Source organism: Haemorhous mexicanus, chromosome 6 (genome assembly GCF_027477595.1).
Source record: "Haemorhous mexicanus isolate bHaeMex1 chromosome 6, bHaeMex1.pri, whole genome shotgun sequence".
Lineage (NCBI taxonomy): Eukaryota > Metazoa > Chordata > Aves > Passeriformes > Fringillidae > Haemorhous > Haemorhous mexicanus.
Window position 1 is genome coordinate 24,548,062 of NC_082346.1, and position 20,465 is coordinate 24,568,526.

Here is a 20,465-nt window from a genome sequence, read left to right on the forward strand (position 1 = left end):
GAACTAATCTGTTGCTGCCAGTCAAGGCTGTTTAAGGACACTGTACTGTGTGTGTGACAGAGAGATTCAGTTTAGAGGCTTAGAGCAGGGATAGGTGCAAACCCCCATCCTTTCACAAACACACATTATAGGATAGCTCACCATCACATCACCATTGTACATAAGATACAAATCTATAAAAATTGCTACAAGAAAGATTGAAAAGGGGAAAAATAAAAAAGCTGAAACTGTCATGAGATATACATGATAAAAGTCTTTTAAAGCACCCAGGAACACAAGATAGAAGAAGAGCTGGCCTGCATTTTATCCCAGTGGGCAGAGAGACTGGAAATGCTTCTGGCTCAGAGAGCAGGCTGAAGAGCCTGCAGCAGGAGAACTTTTTGTGGCAGGACATAACTGTCAGCCGTGGGTGTGCTGTTTCAGCCCAGAGGGCAGAGAAGGATGAAGAATGTGGTGTCACAGGCAGGAACACTGCACTGCTGCTGCTGGAATGTCTCCATTGCGCCATTGCCCTGTGCACAGTTCAGCTGCAGCATTTTGGGATTGTTCAGCTGGAGAAGAGAATGCTCTGGGGAGACCTTAGAGCAGCCTGAAGGGAGCCTACAAGAAAGCTGGAGAGGGACTTTTTACAAAGGCACATAGTGATAGGATAAGGGGAAATGGCTTCAAACTGAGAGAGGCTTTAGATCAGATATTAGGAGGAAATTCTACACTGTGAGGGTGGTAAGGCACAGGTGGCCCAGAGAAGCTGGGAATGCACCATCCCTGGAAGTGTTCAAGGCCAGGTTGGAGGGCCTTTGAGCAAACTGGTCTGGTGGAATGTGTCCCTGCCTATGGAAGAGAGGTTGGAAATAGATGATTTTTAAGATGGCCTCTTCCGACTCAAACCATTCTATGATCTTACCTACTTGAGTGGTTTTTGTTTGGTTTATTTTTGTTGTTGTTTCCTTTTTTGCCTTGGGGTGGGGGGTGGTTTTTTTTTTTTTTTGGTTGGTTGGTTGGCTTTTTTGTTTTGTTTTGGGTTTTATTTGGCCTACAGACCAAGTCAGCTGTCATTTTTGGGAATTGAAACCAGTGTTCCCGATTCCCACACAGCTGGAGTTTTGTGCAACAAATTTGTCCTTCTCTATCTTCTGTTAGAAGAAGATACTTCCAGTTACTTTTATGAAGGTTTTGGGGAAGGCGTAGATTTGGGATATTTCCTTACTGAAGTAGTGTGATCCAGCAGAAAGTGACACATGACCCAAAGGTCCTCAGTCAATGAGAAAGCCCAGTACAGTTTTGGAAAGGCACGCAGGATTGGAGGCAAGCGAGCCAAGAATGCAGATGTGTTGGGAAGCAGGCTGCTGGCGGACAAGCTTCGCACACGCAGGTGAACACTGACGCGCTCCACGTGCCCGCTCCGCCGGGAGAAGCTCCCGTCCCATCCCTGAGGGGAGCCCCGCGCGAGCCGGGCCCCGCTGCACGCCCGCCCTCCCGCCGCGGGGGGGCGCTGGGCCGGCGGGCCGGCGGCCGCGCGTGCGCACCGGCGGGGCCGCTCCGGGCCGGGGGCGGCGGTGCGGGCGGGCCCCGCGCGGAGCGGCCGGGCGGCCCCGGCGACTGCGGGCGGAGGTGAGTGCGGGCGGCGGGGACGGCCCGCCCGGTTCCGGCGGGTGGGACGGAGAGCAGGGGCTGCGGGAGCCTCAGCAGGGTGGCGGCCCGGCTCCTGCCGGCTGGGTTCCGAGCTGGCTTGGGCCCGCCCGCCGCGTCGCTCGTAAGGCGTCCCGTCCCGTCCCGTCCCGTCCCTCGGCCCTTGCGCCCCATCTCGCTGTTGCCACCTCTCTGTGTGCTGCTTCTTGCTCCCGTTACTTCCAGCACTCCAAGTGCGCGTACACTTTGTGCCGTGCTTGAGTTGCCGAGGTGGATTGTGTGCTGTGTAAGAGGGAACGTTTCGTGGATGGAGAGGTACCTTCCATTGAGGGTTCTTCCAGCCGGGCTCCGGGCTGGACAGGTTTGCCGAGTGACTGAAGTGCTCGCTGCAGTGTGTCGTCACATAGCCGGTTCTGGTGCTATGTCAGGAAGGAGGAATAAAGGACGTGGTTAACAGTCGGAAATATATGGGAACTTTTTAGTTGTAAAGCTGATTGTAATGTAGCATTTTGGCTTCTGTCCTGATAACAGCATGACACATGTATTGCCTTGTACAGGAGGTTTTAGAGGCTTTCTCCAGAATCAGATTGTGGACACAAAGTGATGAGAAAGAGCCGTTAAAAGTGGAATGTTTATTAGCATCTGAGATTATTTTAGTGCTACTGTGTATAAGTACAGTCAAGTCATGCATTGGCCACCCCATCCTAAGTCTTTTGTTAAGAACACAAAATAAACATAATTCAATTTGTTGCACCATTTGATTAATAATGAAATTAATGCTTCTTTTGTTAATTTATACTTCTTTATTCATATTTGTTATCTTCTGGATAGTTGACATGTCAGACTTTCTTTATAGCTCACAGAGCAAGAAAACATCCCATTTTTTCCAAAAGAAAAACACATAATTATACTGTTCACATTCTTTTTCTGGAAAACATGCTTACTACTCTGTATTACAGAGTTCTCATTATGGAGAATTCAGGTTGAATTTACTTACTATTGAAAGTTTTAGCTGAAAACCTAAGCAAGTTGTTGCTTGCCGATTTTTCAGTCTGTAGTTTATGTAAATTGTCTTGCAGGAACCACAGTTCTTTGTGTAGGAGCTTGTCAGAAATATCAAAGATGACAGTAGTTTGTGATACTTTATATTACATCATGTTTTTCGTTTCACCTGTCGTTCAGGCTGTAGTGAGCCATTTATATGCTTTTCTCAATGTGGCTGCAATGGCAGCTCATAGAGCACTTTTATGCCCCACAAGGCACATTTACAAAGATGACAAATTAATTCCTTTTTCTTGCCAGAAGTAGTTTACCGTCATTCTAAACAGATATGGTGGGGCTCCTATGAAATTCAATTTAGAAGCACCTTTACCTTAGAAACAGTATCGTGGTCCTAAGTTGTGTGTTATAAGCCCTTTGTAGGTATCCATGTTGTTTCTCTTCTCCTGTAGATAAGCATTTTGGTTTTTTATTAGCATTCCCTTTGAATATGCTTTGTTGTAGGTGTAGTGGAACCTATGAGGCCTCACCACTTTTTCTCAGAAGTGTCTGAGATTTCCTCTCCCTATCTCTCCTCCTAAGCTGTGCCTTTTTCTGGCTTGTGGTTGTTAATTGGCCCACATAATTTCATTACAGCCAGGCCCAGGAGATCAGCCTCAGTTGGTGCCTGCCAAGCGGCAGGCCCGGCTGGCATCCTGCGTTCTGGTGGGACTCGTGAGCATCTGAAGAAAGCCTACTCCAATCTGCTGAGGCAAAGACCCTTTCCTGAAAGGAGTAATTGCATGTTTCTCTGCATTGTGATAACTGTGTACCTCTTGTAGAGTTCCTCCTAAAACCTCTCTCTCTGTTTTGTAGTGACAAGAGATAATTGATGCCATTATGTGTGCCTCAGCCAAATATAACACCCGGGGTCCAGCCCTCATCCCAAGGATGAAAACCAAGCATCGCATCTATTACATCACTCTCTTTTCCATAGTTCTGCTTGGCCTAATTGCAACAGGAATGTTCCAGTTCTGGCCTCACTCCATTGAGTCATCCAGTGACTGGACCGTTGAAAAGCGCAGTGTCCATGATGTGCCTGTGGTCAAGCTTCCTGCTGATAGCCCCATTCCTGAGCGGGGAGACCTCAGCTGCAGGATGCACACCTGCTTCGATGTCTATAGATGTGGCTTCAATCCCAAGAACAAAATCAAAGTGTACATCTATTCACTGAAAAAGTATGTGGATGAATATGGGACGTTGGTGAGCAACACCATTTCCAGGGAATACAATGAGCTGCTGACGGCCATCTCTGACAGTGAATTCTACACAGACGATGTCAACCGGGCCTGCCTTTTTGTGCCATCCATAGATGTCCTCAATCAGAACGCCCTCCGTATCAAAGAGACAGCTCAGGCTTTGGCACAGTTATCCAGGTATGTACTGAAACTTCAGTGTGTGAATGTCAAGAACACAAAGTGAAAAAAGTGAGTCTAATGCAGGAGGGGAGAACACAGTGAGGTAATGCCTGCACTAGGCTTTGACAGAACTTGTCTCTATGTAGAGAACACCTTCCTAACTGCAGTTTGTTTCTTCTTTTGCTATAGGTGGGATCGAGGCACAAATCATTTGCTCTTCAATATGCTGCCTGGAGGGCCACCAGATTATAACACCGCCCTAGATGTTCCTAGAGATAGGTATGTGTTGTGCTGTGTGATGGACAGATCTGGGTTTAAGCGCCACTGAAGAAGCAACAAGCTCAGAAGGGCAATTGGTAGTGAAGGATGTGCTCCTTAAACTTTGCAAAGATAGGCTGTGACTTGCTTGCTTCTCAAAAAAAGAAAGTAAAGCCTTGTATAGAAGAGGTATTTACTATTGAAATTTGATAGTTTAGCCCCATCCTTAAATTTATAAGGGATGTGGCTGATAGTGTGCTTTTAGCTCTTGGACTTGCTATAAGGTTGGAGAATCTTGATCTGGTGTGTAACTGGTTATGAATGCTTTACAGAATGTCCCATTTGACGCAAATTAGAAATTCAAAGATGATTGTAGCAGCTGCTTTCTCATAGAAGTCAGGTGCTTCAAGGACATTTTAAAGCAGCTGCTCTACTTGACAAAACTATGCTGAATTTCAATATTTTTTGTTACCTTAATAATTAGACTATATTAGTAATTGGACAAATGCTCTTAGTTATTCTCTGGCAAGTGTGCTTTAAAAATATTAGCCAGGAACTTAAAAGGCATACATTCTGAGCTCAATTTTCACTTGCAGAATAGCTTAGTTTTGGAAGAGAAAAGGAGGTTGTAAGGCAAACAAAATTGGAATAAGAGGAAGGCGATACTGTTGTTGAAGATGTTTCTAATATGTCAGCCTGTGTGTGCTTAGTTCTGCTGAGTTAGGTCCATTGTAACCAGTGCTTTTTCTGAAGGTCAAAGTTAACTTTCTTCTGCCAAATATTAATAAAATCCTGCCTGAGATATGGGATCTTTGCTAAAGTGTATCTTGATTTCTTTTCAGCAAAGACAATTTAAAATATTCTCCAGTACCAGAACAGATTTCTTTTTTCTGCACATGTTTAAAGAGTAAATTTGCTCATTGTAATTACATCACTGTGAAATAAGGCTTTAGTTTTTTCCTTCTCTGTATGAAACATGTTGTATGTATGGGTTAGCCTGGAGAGGGCAGTCAAGCATCAGTCTCATGTAAACAAGCCTGTTAATGTGTTAGTAGATACTTGCATTTGTTATCTTAGATTTATACTTATGGAGAATTTTCATTTGACAGTGGCGTGGACTGCATGCTATGGATACATGTGTTGATCAAAGAAGTAATAAATTAACTGAAAGTAGTAGATATGCTACAGAAGTTTTTATTCTTATTTTTTGATCTCAAATCTCTGTTTACATTTGGCCTTGCATGCCTTGGCTTAGCAGGCAGGAATCCTATTATTTTGGTAGGTGTTTCTCCTAAGTATTTGTCATGCTAACATGGAAAACTGAGTAATTTAAGTAAAAAACTGAAGTCTTTTTTGGCATTCAGCTGTTGTAGTTTGCCAATCTGACTCAGTCCACAGCTGTATGACCATGAGCTGTAATACATAAGAGAGGCAATAACAGTGCTTGGGGTGGAAAAAAAAAAAGGATATTCCTTTTTGTAGGCAGTCAGCAGTTGGACATTTGATATACACAACCTATTCTATAGGTCACAGGTGCAAAGACAAGGGGCTTGTGGAAGAAATTGGGAGTGTGGACCTAGTCCTGGAGAGGCCTGAGTGATGCAGTGTGAACTTTCAGTATGATTTTGGAGACCTTTGGAGTTCTTAGTTCATGTTTAAGGGAACAAGCAACGTGGGTGTGTTTTCTTAATTTGAGAATATCTAAAGGTGTTAGGAATGGGTAGTTAACTAAGTGTGAAAAACAGTTTTTTGCAGCATCACAGGATGAGAAACTGCTGGCCAAAATAAAGGCATGCTGGCAGAGTTCAGTTGGTTTTGAATTACTTTTCTGAGCTGTACCATGACAACTCCAGAAAGACTGCATTGGTGGGAGTTTGTGGATCACTTGTGAAATCCACAGATGATATTTGTGAAGTTTGCACAGGAGCCTGGCCTGCCTTCTAATCAACATGTCTGAGACATCATACACAGTTGAACTGTAGTGGATCATGAAGTTTAATAGACTTGTGTTCCATTAATTTGCTGCAGAATATTGATCCAGATAAAGTAAGACCCTATACACAGGGGCCAGTTCAGTTATATAATAATTTTACATCTGGAAAAGTTCTTGGCTAAGGTACTTCACTAAGGGATTGTTTGTTTATTAAATCTTTAAATGCAATTTCCAAATACAGTGTAAAAGTGCTTTATTCCATAATTTCAAAGGTGAAAGTTTGCCTTGTGGGCATGGAGTTTATGTTGCTAGTATTAGCTGCCATAACATGTAATCTCCTGCCATAAAACTTAAAAGATAAACTCTGTATTGTTTGTTAATTAGTGTTGTTGGATTCAGTCCAATGACGAGGTTGAAAGGATTTCTTTTGCAAAGAAATTCTGGTGCTGTAGAATTGAATTTGTGAACTAAGATGCTTTTTATTTATTTCTGTTTCAGTCCGTGAATTGGGTTCAGTGGCTTGTGAAGTTTGGCAGAAAGCTACTGCAGATGGCAGTTGGACAGAAACATTTAGAGTACAGGCCAGCTGGAGCACTTCATGGAGAGAAAGAAGGATCAATATTTGAAAAGTGGTGAAAAGTTGCTCAGGGACAGGCATTCCTTGCTGATCAGTGCAATTTAAAGATTATTTGTCTTGAGTACATTAGGAGTTAATATCCCTACTCTCTTAATGCACTGTACAACGAAAATCCAAGTGGAGTTACTTAACTGGTGTTGGTTCCCTGTGGATTTATTTAGGTAAAAGTCTGCATGACACACACCTGCTTTCTCAAGGCTGATGAGGTGCTGTCGTGTTTTCACTGGATCCTATTAAAACAATCTGGTTCTGGTTTCCCAGTCTGGGGGGAGGGGGTGTAAAAAAGAGAAGGGAGATATAAAGTGCAAGAACAGTAACACTCAAGCCAATTTTTTTTCTATCTTGTTATAACTGAATTAATATGGATAAGACATAGAACATGCAGCTTCAACTGTGAGACCTAGTCATAGCAGTGTTGTACATGTCACCAAAAGCAGGGTGATGGGGGACATTAGAAAGGAATTAGAAATTATTTGGAATCTAAACTCAGCATGTACTTAATTTATCATCTGGTTCTCAAGTTGATTTTTGTTCCTATCATAGTTTGTGTTCTGAATGAAGAGTCATATTTATGGCAAAATGTGATCATGGTGTTTGAACACTGAACAATTGTGCTGCAGCTCAGAGCAGGAAGTGAAGTATCCTGTGGGGCATCTGATGGGGATCAGAACAGGCACAACATACTGGTGTTCATTCTGAGTGTCTTGTTCTGATGGGAAAAATCTTGGGTGATAATTCGGTATAATGGTAATCTGTTGTCTGACATTTGTGGAAAACTGCTTCTCCAAACACCTTACCAAGGATTTCATTCAGTGATATCTGAAAACAAGACTATTAGCTAAGGGATAGTTGGTGCCTCTTCCAGTCTCATGTTGACTTTTTGTTCCTGTGTGTGTCCTCATTACTGAGACCTGTGCCTGCTCTGACCTGAACTGTGACAATAAGGCTTCTTACTGTAATCATAGCTGCAACAATGGGTACAGCTCCTCAAGATCATTTCTTTAGTGCCTTGTCTAGTAATGTACTTGTGTCCTGCTCCCTTCCACAGAGAAGGAGACAAACTGGAATTGAGAAATACGGTACCTTAAGCAGAACCAGCATCCCAGAAGCAGCTAAAAGTATAGCACACCCTTGTGTTGAGTGACAAAGGACTGAAAGTTTGATCAGCTCCTTGAGAAGTCTCACAAAAGAAGCTGAATCTGGGCTTCTTTTGGAACAAGGATGATGTGTTCCTGATGCCACCTGGTCACTGGACATGAAACATCCAACGGAAATCTGTCATCCTCTGCTTGCATATTTCAAAGAGGCTTGGTTTGTGATAGGAGATAGTAGCAAACCTTTTTTTTTTCTGGAATTCTCTATGATATACTGCTTTCTACTATACATATTGTTCTCTTCTGTTGCTTAAAGCACTTCTGTATGGCAAAAGGTTGTCCCATCTAGGAAAAGGCATGATGCAGGTCATCTTGTTGGAGGGTTGAATTGCATTTTAATTTATCAGTCCTTGATTATTCCCATGCTCTCTAGCATGTAGTGTCGCAAGCAACCTCTACTGTTGGAACTTAGTGTCATAACATACAGATTTCTTGTTTTCATGTTTTCTGTTTATAGAATTTTTGTGTAATATAAAAATGAAATAGATTTCACTAGTATGAAAGCTTTGAAAATACAAATAATTGCAAGTTGCAAATAATTTCATTTTCTTTTCCATCCTGAGAAGTCCAAAGTCACTGTAAGATGCTTAAGTACTGTTACTGTACTGTGATTTATATCTGAAATACAGCTTGTCTTGAACACTTTGAAAGTTGTGCTACACCCAATTTTAGTACAGGCATCAAGGAATATCTTAACTAGTATAAATAATTCAGAATGTTTCTTCAGATTAAAATTGTCTTAGGTTATGTAAGATTGCAAATTGCAACAATGACAGCAATATATTAGATTTTCCTATCTTAATGCAAAAATGGTCCATTCCTCAGTGATCATACACAATTGTAAGCACTCTGTTGGTGACCTGATCCAATTTAGCAGCAAACCAAGATGACAAAAACTAAAGTCAACCTAAAACCAGCATGAAAACATGCCGCTGACAAATGCTGAGGGAAGAGCTTGTCTCAGAGCACGTCCCTTCTTGTTCTGGTAATGACAAACAGTGAATCACTGGAGTTTGAATGTCATACATTCTCAGTTTAAACTTACTTTCTTGTATTTTCCAGAGCTCTGTTGGCTGGTGGAGGCTTCTCCACTTGGACTTACCGGCAAGGCTATGATGTCAGTATTCCTGTTTACAGCCCATTGTCAGGAGAAGTAGATCTGCCAGAAAGAGGACCAGGGTAAAGTCATTCACGTGAACTGGGCAAAGTATATTCAATATCATATTTTGTATTGATGATTATGAAATATAAATATAGGTAATAACTTTATGATGAGCTTGGGCAATTTTGTAAGAGTTGTTTTTAACAGCTCTTGCTATTAAAATAGATGATGCTTTCAATGCTGATGGTTCCAGTGGCGATGATCTCGGTTCAATTGCCAACTGCTCCCTCTAATAGCTTTATAGTTTTCTTATACTGTGGTGCCCAAAACTGTGCAGAGGACTCAGAGTGGGACAGTCCCCTCCTTTGACCAGCTGCCTGATGCACCCCAGGACATGGCTGGCCTTTCTGGGTGCCAGGGCACTGCTGACTCATATTCAGCTTGCCATTGATCCCCAGAACCCCCAGGTCTCTTTCCACAGGGCTGCTTTCCAGCCTCTCGTTTCCCAGTCTGTCCATACATCCAGGTTTGGCCTGTCCCAGGTACAGCCTGGAACTTGACTTTGTCAAACTTGATACTGTTGGTGATTTCCCAGCCCTTTGTCAAGATCTCTCTGCAGGGCTTCTCTGCCTTCAAGAGAGCCAACAGCTCCTCCCAGTTTTTTGTTGTTGGCAAACTTACTTGGTATCCCTTCCGGTCCTGTGTCCAGGTTGTTTATGAAGATGTGAAAGAGCTCAGGCCCTAAGCTGGAGCCCTGAGGAACCTCACTGTGACTGGTTGCCAGCCTGATGTAACACCCACCATTTACACCTGACCTGTCATTTGGCTCATAAAAAAGAAGGATGAAAACTTGTATGTGATTATGAGAATACATACATCTGGAGCTTACAATACTGATTTTATTTGTTTCTTTTTTTAAAGTAATGGAGTAAGACATAAACACAAACAACCTAAACCTCCCCTACCTGAACCTTGTAGTTGGAAGTAAAGCAAGACAGCTGGGATATAAAGCACTGATTTTTCTGAGAGTATGTAATTAGCCATTGAAATGAACTACCCTGGCAGTGGTGGCTTCTCTAATCTGTTCATGTCTTCAGAACAAGGGGAGGTGGAAGTTTGGAAGACATGTTTCAACTGGTTATAGAAGGCTGTTCTTTTTATATTTCATAAATCTTCTAATTACACAGCAGGAAAAGTTTCACTGTAACAAGTGAAACTTTCTTAGTTCTGTTATGGTTTAAAAGATGGGCAGACAGAGGCAGTGGGGATCAATGATCTGTCTGCTCATTGTGAACATCAAGTTTACAAATGTAGAAGCTTTAGGTCCTTTTCTTCTTACAGTGTTCTGAAGAGAATTTGAATTTTCAGAATTGAAAACTGAAATGGTGCAGCCTCTGTTGGACACAAAAGTTATCAGTCTTTGGGTTCAGTTGTCTTTTCTGGTAAGGGCAGTGCTCTTGCTGTTGCTCTTGGCTGCTCCAAGTACAGTAATGCAGTCAATTAGGACAAACTTGTGCAGCAGTGATTTACTTTGCTCACACCCTTTATGTCCCTGCTTGTGATGCCCTTGCATCAGGCCAGTGAGTGCATCTGGTTGCATGCCAGCTGATTGTTCGTAGGTCTCAAGTGTTACTACACTGTGACACTGAGTGAAAGCATGCTTTGTGTTTCTGTCTGGGGAGCAGGAATGTGATGATGGGCTCCAGTATGTATAGAGCCATTTGTAAAGAGAGAAGCAGTCACATTGTTCATGTCTATGTATTCAGATAAACTCTCTGTCTGATTTTGGGTCGAATAAGAGAAGTAGGTCTTGTGTTCAGCAAAGGTGTTGGAAAGTCCGTTTCTCAAAACTGTCTTCTTCTTTTTTTTTTTTTTGAAATTGTGTTGGGCAGCGTGGTGTCCAGAGTGCCATCCAGTGGCCAGTCAGCATTACTGGTGAGACGGGTTTTCAGCCTCGACTGCTTTTTGCAGGAGGGATAGGATGGGGACGCACCGCCCAGAATCCAGGCTTGCTTGGGATCAACCTTTTCATCACACTCCGTTAGTGTGTTATTTCTTGGGAGATGGTGTGTTCTTTCTTTTGAAGCAATGCCTGATAAGCTAGATTTTGAGTGTCAAAGAGTGATGACAGTTTCAAGGAAAATTTGCTTTTAAACGTGTACACAAACAAACCTACTTTTTTTTTGGCTGGTTATATGCATTTATTATCACTCATCTGTATCGTTATTTCCCTGTTTTTAAGGCCTCTTACAGAGCTGAACTGAGGGGGCTTGATTTACTTGCCTTTTTTAATTGGATTCTTAAAACACACTTCTGCTGGTAGCAAGTTGGTAGCAGCTGGAGACTTGTGAGAAAGAATGTTTAAAAAAAATACTATGCATCCGTTAATTGGAGCAACTAAAGTGACCAGCATGAAAATGAGTAGAAAGGTGAGAAGAGCAGCAGGAGAGGTCTGACTTTATAAAGTTTGTGTGTTTTCAGAGCTGTAAATTAAAGATAGCATCACGTGGAGTAGAACTGGAATCCTGAGTACAGGCCTCGTGCTTCCTGTGTTCTTTTGGCAGCATGAGGGCACTCACTCACTGTGTGTGTTCCTTTCACTGGGGAGTGGTTGGAGCAGTCTGACTTTAGCTGACCTGTTTTAAAAGGAAACCCAAGTAGATGAGTTTAACAATTATATGACATTCTATTTTCCAGTATTAGTATAACTTTTTTAAGCTGCAAGCACCTAATCTGAGCTTGTATTCCTCTATGGTTTACCTCCAGTGTTAATTAGTGTTTTTAAACAGGTCAGTATTTAAAATATTCAGCACATTTTAAATATTCCTGGTTTTGGAGCATGGTAGGAGTTGAGAGTGTATGGGATAACATACACCATATGGACCTTCAACTTTTCCTTGGAAATGTTGCCTCTATATTGCCCCAAGGGACAGAACTGAATCACAGTTAAAAAGATGAGCTTGTGCTATTGCTGCCATCACCATATCAAGACTAAATAAGCTAAATACTGAGTTGTCAGTTCAACATCTTTTCTCAATTAAAATTCATGAGAACATATATGGGAAGAGAAACTAGAAGCACTCAGTGCCCTATCTACTTTGTTTTAGTACACAAACACCGAACAAAAGTACAAACGACCCTGGCATCAGTAGCAGGCTGATTTAAACTTCAGTTAAATAATGTTTCTCTACGTTTATAATAGAAGTTATAATGCAAGTGCCTATTCTAATGTAATAAGCACTCTTACCAAGTACAAATTTATTCAGAATTGTAAATAATGTTGAGCCACTTACTATCCCAAGACTTAATTATATTTCATCATTGCCCTTTCCAGTGTTGTGTGAAAATACGGTCTTGGCAGCATGTCCACATTTAGTTAATCTTGCTCTGCTTTTCCAGAATGGAAGGAAATGTGTTCTTAAGCATCTTGGAAGTCAACTTGCAGTGCTGTCAGGTGACCTGGCTGTGTTTTTTCAGCCCTCGCAGGTATTTCATTCTGTCATCTCAGATGGCTCTGCACCCAGAATACCGCTTGGAGTTGGAGGCTCTTCAGGCTGAGAATGGGGACTCAGTGCTGGTCCTGGACAAGTGTACAAACCTGTCAGATGGGGTCCCTGCGGTTCGCAAACGCTGCTACAAGAATCAAGTCTTTGATTATCCTCAGGTGCTTCAGGTAAGGCTGTCTCTCCTGCAGACTCCTCTTCCCAGTGGTGTCTGTCTTAGCTGTGATTCTGTTCCTCTTTAGCCGTGGTAGGGTACTTCCTTGTATTTAATTAATGTGCTGAATATGTTTTTAAACTGCATAATTTGTTATGTTTGCTTGAGTATTATATCCTAACTTTATCCTTATTTTTAAGAGGGCCAAAAATGATGTGCTCAAACTTACATGCAGCCTATGCTTATATGAGACTGGTCCTGGTGGTTTAGTAACACAAGACAGTGTCATGTAAACTTCAAAAAATTACACAAAAGATACTGCCAAATCCAGCAGCAGTGGGATACTAAAATGGAGGAACGGGAGGAAAAACTTTAGGAGGCAGATAAAGTTGTTCACTTCAAAACTGGAGAGGAACATTGGAATCTACACCTTCCAAAATAGCTGGTAAAAGGGCTTTCAGCAGGCATGAATTTGGAATTAATTTCTCAGCTATGACAATCCAGGCCTTGGAGCTGAAGATGGCTTTGTCAATTGGAAAGAAGGTTAAAATGAACTTCAAACATCAAGAATGTTACTTTTAAGTAGAGTTAGTCAGATTACATTTTTTGTATGCAGTTTGGAAGTTAAATTGTACAAAACTGTCTGTGTAGATATGACAGACTGAGCTAGACGGCTTGTCAGCATGCAGCTATGAAAACATGTAGGTGAAATGTGTTTCATGGCCTTGGCCCAACTTCCAGAGGCCTTTTGATGTGTCAGTGAAGTAGATAGTGTTCTCAGACCCCTGTGTCTCTTGGCAGTTCACTAACAGAGGTGCTTTGGCATGCAGTGTGGTGAAGTGAGTTATGCCATAGGCCACTGTGTTCTGTCTGTGGCCACCAGCATATAATCTGTCTTTGAACTTCAGCAAATGATGGTAAAATAACAAACAAGCTGAGGAAAGCCAAAGTTTCCACCCCTCCTGTTATGTTTTGTAGGAAATACATTTAAAATTCCATGTGGAAGAGGAGGAGAGGGAGGAAAGGGTCACCGTGAGTCCTAAACTTTGAGTAAAAAAACCACTTGTTTGCTTTATTTCTATAAATACAGACTGAATTGCTAAAGGATGGCAAGTCAGGGAATCTCTATCTATATCTTGCTATATATGATTTTATAACTCAGAAGAGAGCTGGCACATGCCGAGATTGTTAAAATACTTTCCCCTGCATTTCCCTTTGGAATGTCTGGCTGATAACAGTGGTGATGTGAGGAGATGTATTTATAGTAACCTTTGTCTAGACAGGAAAACTGGTTATCTGGGCAGATGAGCATGTGTGTCCACATCTGGGCTATTTTTTTTTTTCCTTTTTTGTCGCTCCCAGACCTTACTAGTCTCTTCCACCTGCTGCTGTGTGATCTAGTGAGTCAGTGGTTAAAATGTGTGTTCATTTTCTCAGCTCCTTCCATTCCCCACACCCTTCTTTTCTTTCTCTTCCTGTCCAACAGTGGGGGAAGGGGGACTTGGCTCACAGTTCATCCTTTTCAGTACTGCCTTTACAGATGTCTTACTAGACAGACTCTTGGACTTCTGGGTTGTTAATGCTTCCTGTTTGCAGTTTTCTCTTGGATGAGATTTTCAAGGCTCTTAGTGCTCTATGGGTATGAACAGAGGTCTTATGATTGCATCAGGAGACAAGTAAAGAGCCAGCAAAACCCCTTGTATTTCCTAGTTCCATCTTGATATTTTGCTGCCCTGCTGAGCATTCTGGCTCTTTTTGTTCAGGCCATGGAACACAAGCTGGAAAAATGTTTTCTTATCTGTGGGAATCCCTGTATCAACTTTATAGTTTTTCTTTCTTAAACTTGGGAAAATACTGACTTGGGATTTTCCCTGTTGTGTAGCTGAAATCTTCTAGCATTTATTTTGAGATTTTGAATCTGTAGCAAGATTCCTCAGTGGCAGTGAGAACCAAAGTCCCTTAATACAGGGTGGGTGCAACATAGTCAAGAAGTCTTCTCTGCTGGAGGTTAAACTCAGGGCATTTTGTCTTGTGTGTTGTAGACATGAGTAAATGGATTATACTCTTCTCTGCAAAAACTTTTTTTATCTTTGAAGCTCCCTTCCTTCTGCCCTCATTCCTTCAGAAGAGGTAGCATTGATAGAGTCAATCTTTCATTGTAGATTATACTTTCAAGGTAAGTAATCATCCTTTACTTACCACTGGAAGTGCATTGCCCAAGACTGAACCCTGCTCTCTCTGAGGTCTTCTGTTATGGTGAAGAGTAAGTGAATCCTTCAGATTTCTTCATTTGTACATCTTTTTAGACTGTAATATTACCTGTGGGTGGTGTGGTTTTTTATCAACAGTACCACATTGCTGTCCCACGAATACCTTTTCTTTGCCTGTTCTTTTGTAGGAGATGTCCTCTTCTGCAAAGTGCAAATCTTAGCCAATTCCTTCATGCTTTATATTTGTGCAGTTTGCTATTTTTCTCTAAGTGTTGAATTCTATATGTATCAGTATTTCTTAGTTGATTTATGCATATTATGTCAAAGTCTAATCCTGGTATCCATTATACCTGCTAATCCTACAAAATCATAGGTATTGTGAGGTCTAATAAGTATGGCCTTAATTCTGCTGCTCAGTTAACTAAGGGACACATTGAATGCTGTTGCACTTAGGAAAGATTGCATGGTCCATTGCTGTTTTACTTGTGAGCCACTGCTAACTACTTTATACTTGGAGTTCTGTAACTGGAGTTTTTGTAGCTGTGGAGCCTATAAGGGCTTTATCTAGCCCCTGATTTCTTAATTTGCATGTGAAAATGCTGCCAAACATGTCAAGTGACTTGAGATACGAAATCTGATACTTCCTTACTATCCATAGAACTGCACTGCCTTATAACAGAAGAAAATTAGTTGGCTCCATACAGTTTATACTCAAATAAGTTTATCTTAGTTGTTGCTTATCTTGTTGTGCCAAACCTTTGAAATGTTTTAAACTTAATTCTCTCCTTGAGTTTTCTCAACTGAATTCTAAAGTTTGGCCATTAAAATAAAGCACAGAATTGTCCTACCATCCTACCACTCCATTTCTCATTCCTCCACTTATTATATTTTTCCTAGCGTCTGGAAGATAAAATTGTAAAATTATTTTGAATTAGCTGATAATTCAGAATATATTGATTGCACAGAACAACTCAGTTTTCCTTTTTTTTTTTTTTTTTTTTTTAATGAGGGGAAGGGCAGAAAAGCATAATGCATATATATATATATATACATACATACATACACACACACACACACAGTGCAAATATAACATTTCCTTTTTTTTCTCATCTGTGTGTTGGATACCATTTGTTGACAGGAGTCCACATTCTGTGTTGTTCTCCGTGGAGCCCGCCTGGGACAGGCTGTGCTGAGTGATGTTCTTCAAGCTGGCTGTGTCCCAGTCATCATTGCTGACTCCTACATTTTGCCTTTCTCTGAGGTTCTGGATTGGAAGAGGTCTGTACCCTCACTGTTGTACATTGAACTACTGCCTGAGATACTTCATTGCCTCAGTGATTTGAATCAAATCTGTGTGATAAGTTGAGTGTACTGTGGGTTACAGGAAATGAAATACAGAGTAAGATGCACACTGCCTTTGCCCTTAATCTATTATGTATCAAAAACAGGAGAGGAAAATAAATGAGCATTTGTTATGACAGAGCATTTGATTATCCTCTAGCCCGTAATTTTTTCCTTCTAAAACAGATTGGCTGTATAATCTTGTGCTTGAGTTCAATGAGGACTGGTTTCCATTCAGGCTCTTTTAAGGAAAATACATACTAAATATTGCATCACAGAAATACAAAGTCTCGGTATTGCACCATGATTCCCAAGTTTATCTGAGATGGAAAGATATCCTTACTTTGTGACTGAGTGCACTGTTAGGAGTGTAGATTATTTTTCTATGCACTCTGCCCAGTTACATGATCTTGGGATGGGGATAATGTGTACAAAAATTTTTTGTTTTATGCGTAGCCCTGTATATGCTATTACTGTTTGATTATTCAAAAAATCTCTGCTGACAGCCAGTCAGTGGCAATCCAGAGATGAGAATTCAGGATTTCTGAATCTCTGTCCTTTCCATAGTTATTTGATTGTCTGGACAGATCAGTCTACAGACTCTGGTGGCATTATCTATGGGCAGACTGGCTGGTGTTGGGAAGGAACTGCTGTGGAGTATTTTGTTTCACTGAAAGAAGACTGCTTCTTTTTGTTTATGTCTTTTGAATAATGTCTTGTTAAAATAGGACAAGATTCTGGGTTGGAAAAGCAGTCTTTAAATGAAAACTTCTTTTGGAAACTTCTTTCAGTGTAGAATTTCTTTCTTCTCACCTTGCCATATGTTTTCTTTTCTTTGCTTATAGGGCCTCTGTTGTAATCCCTGAAGAGAAGATGCCTGAAATGTACAGCATTCTGCAAAGCATCCCCCAGCGACAGATTGAAGAGATGCAAAGACAGGTAAAGCAATGTACCATGGTCAAATTATTGTCCTTGCTTTACAGTTGGAGTGTAGGTTCATACACCTGCCTTGCTCTGAAAGCTGTTGGAATGCAGAAATATCCACTGTACTCTGATGTTAATATTTTTATTATTTGACCCTGTTCTTTCTTTCTGCTAAACATCTGCATTTGCCATCACTTTTCAGTGGGATGGAAGCTCCCCCTGAGTGTACTGCCTCCTGACATCTATTAACATATTTCTGATGAAATCACAGTGTATATTTGTTTCATTTTTCTACACGGTATTTAAATTGTAGTAAAGAAGTTCAAGAGTCTGTGTTTATTTCAAAGGAAGCTTTGGTTTGTAGAAAGATTTTAGTTACTTAAAATGTGAGAGGAGCAATAAGTCCAAAATATTGAAAATATTTTATCTACATTGACAGTTCCTCTGAGAGAGAGATTTTTTCTTACTTGGTGACTGCAAGAGCTGAGACCATGAACTGTCAGGCCACCAAAGAGGATATTAACATGTTAATGTACACTTGTATCTAGGATATTTCATCCTTGACATCTTATTGTACCTGAGCATATATTGTTATAGGGCAAGATGGTACTGTTATCATTGCCTCAGTTCCTCATCAGGAATATCAAAGAGGAAATAAGAGCTAGGTATTTAAGAAAAAAGTTAACTATCTGTTTTCAAGTGACTTTTCAAGATGCATGGAGTTTCTGTAGTCAAATTTCTGCAAGACAACACTCTAGTTATTTCTACTTAGGCAGTACTGAAAGCTGCCCACTGTATATTAATAGTGATATATGGGGAGAAAACAGACTCTCAAATTTAGATGTAAATATCTTTCACACCTGAATTCTGTTGCCAGCTTCACTTCATTCTGTTCTGAGTCTGCAAATACCACAGCAGCCATCAGGGGTCTCCTTTCTCTTTAGCGCCTTCACAAATGAACCATTTTGATGAGGCCTGCTGGCAGCACCAATGTGCCACCAAAACCAGGAGGTGAGAAAGTAACCTTGGTGTTACAACTCCTAGAGATGTTATTTTTGGTTTAGAGATGTCAACACTAGGGAGTTTTGCCTAATAAAGCTTTAAAACTGATATTTGTAGTCTGTCAAAGTGTGCAATAACTTTCTTGTTGACTATTTCACTGATAATGTAACATAATCATTTCAGGATAGTGTTCTCCACCTATGGACAATGCACATGACATTATGGACACCTTAAGCACTAAAGTATGAAATCAGGCAACTCATCTGTAAAAAAAAAAGCCAACAAAATAAAGACAAAGGAGCAAACCCCCTAAACATTCACAACTAAACAAACCAACAATAACCCTCTTAATTTGAATTATATATACATTATCTATATTACCTGTAACTCTATAAAATTAACTTGAAATAGATGATATTTTAGTGCTCGTAACACCGATATAATCTCTGTTCACAGTGAATTTTGTTGGATTATACATGGTTTGCAGTAGTCATTGTCACTGGGTTCAAAGCATCTCTGAACATTATTGGAAAATATGATTCTATTGACTGAAGGTGTGATTTGTTTTTCTAAAGCTTCTCACATCTTTTTGCTTTTGTTGTGTTTTGATAGTAAAAGTACCAGGATGAAATCACAAGGTCTGTCTTTCATCTTTGTGAATTTATTTCTTTTTGTGTACTGAGGATACTTAAACATGTTAGCCATACATTTCATGTCCTGTCAGCCTTATTTACAAGGCAAAATCCCTGTGTGTCTCTGAAATTCCCTTGCTGATAGGTGTTCCGTGTTCTAGCCATCTAGTATGGTGAAAAGTACTTAATGACTGATACTGTGGACTGCCAGTAACCTGACATGTATGGTTGAGATAATCTTTTTCTAGGCAAATAGAACAAATCCTTGCTCTGAGTTTTTTCTTGCTGAAGCATACATTTATCATATCTGTCAGACTTTTTGGGTCTGATAGCCTTTGTGGGATTGGAGTCTTGCTGTCCAACTGAATTGGTTTCAGTGGTTGTCTTATGGTATAATTCTTATCCTTATTTATTCTTATTCCTTGTTTTATTGGAAAACATCAAAATTAAAACAAATATTACTGTAAATGTTAGCTTGCCGGTTTTCTTTGTTGATTACTTTGTACTTTTTAGCAGTGTTTTATCACAGGAGATTCTCTGGAGATCATACAGCAAGCTTAAAATACAGACATAAACATAGAAGCACGCACTTACATATACCTGTATGTAATTTTTCAAGTTGAATATATACCTGCATATAATTTTTGTCAAGGTGTGTGCTTATAAAACGTATAAGCACACACCTACATATACCTGTATATAATTTTTTCAGGTTGTCTGCTTTTAATGAGTAAAATTTTCTCTATGCATATTTTTTTTTCTTTGTTTCTGGAGATACTTCTAGCTACATATTGGCTGGGTAAGAGAGCAAGTCTTGTAGAGAGGAGTCATTACATTTAAGTTATATAAGAGCTCATATTTGAAAGTGTGTTCTTCCAGTTTGTACACCTGTCATGGACATCACATAACACTGTCATGAAGAGGATAAAATACAGGAGTTTCAGTTTTGGAGACATCAGCTGCTAGGATCTGTGGCTGGTATGACCTCAGCTGTGATTTCCTACAACACAATTTTATTTTGCTCAGCTTTTTAGCAGACAGTACATGGTATAACCTGGGAAAGAGATTCATTGGTTTGAGCAGAGCTTGAGTGTGGGAAATCAAAATTAATTCTACTGTCCTACATCGTCCTCGATTGCACTGAGGTCTCTGGAGATCAGCTATATTAACTTATGCTTTTATTGTTAAACTTGCAGAACAGTTTGCTCCCAACAATTGCCAGTCCATTTCTTGTCTGTCCTCACAAAAGGGAATAGCTTCTGTGCTTGTAGCCTGGTCTACACAGTTGTAAAAAATTGATTCATATTTTCAATACTGCAGGTACAGCCTATGTCCCTGAAAACCTCACATACAATAATACATAATAAATAAAATAATAAATAATTAATAAATAATAAATATTAATAGCTCTTATAAACTGCAACATTTTGACCATCAAAACCAGCCTCTGCTGATTGAGCTGCTAAAATTAATAGCAGTCTGGATGAAACTTACGTCTCTCTGGAATTGCTGTCTTGTCTGTTTTCTACAGTAATGTTGTCATTCTCATTTTCTTTGAAGCTTCCTTGATCCATCCCCCTCTCACAAATA

The 20,465-nt window shown here is 40.5% G+C and overlaps 1 protein-coding gene across 2 annotated transcripts in view; it reads left to right on the forward strand.

Moving 5' to 3' along the window:
• Nucleotides 1–1,527: 1,527 nt before the first annotated feature.
• Nucleotides 1,528–20,465, forward strand: part of EXT2 (exostosin glycosyltransferase 2) — a 72,084-nt gene continuing 53,146 nt past the window's right edge. The window contains exons 1-7 of one of the 2 annotated variants that reach the window (XM_059849277.1): nt 1,528–1,611; nt 3,484–4,043; nt 4,215–4,304; nt 9,070–9,186; nt 12,587–12,782; nt 16,115–16,254; nt 17,163–17,256. In XM_059849277.1, coding sequence (XP_059705260.1) covers nt 3,508–4,043; nt 4,215–4,304; nt 9,070–9,186; nt 12,587–12,782; nt 16,115–16,254; nt 17,163–17,256 — 1,173 coding nt within the window. In that variant the 5' untranslated portion in view covers nt 1,528–1,611; nt 3,484–3,507. Of the gene's footprint in view, nt 1,612–3,483; nt 4,044–4,214; nt 4,305–9,069; nt 9,187–12,586; nt 12,783–16,114; nt 16,255–17,162; nt 17,257–20,465 lie in introns of those variants that run through there. The other variant, XM_059849278.1, reaches the window with a different exon arrangement.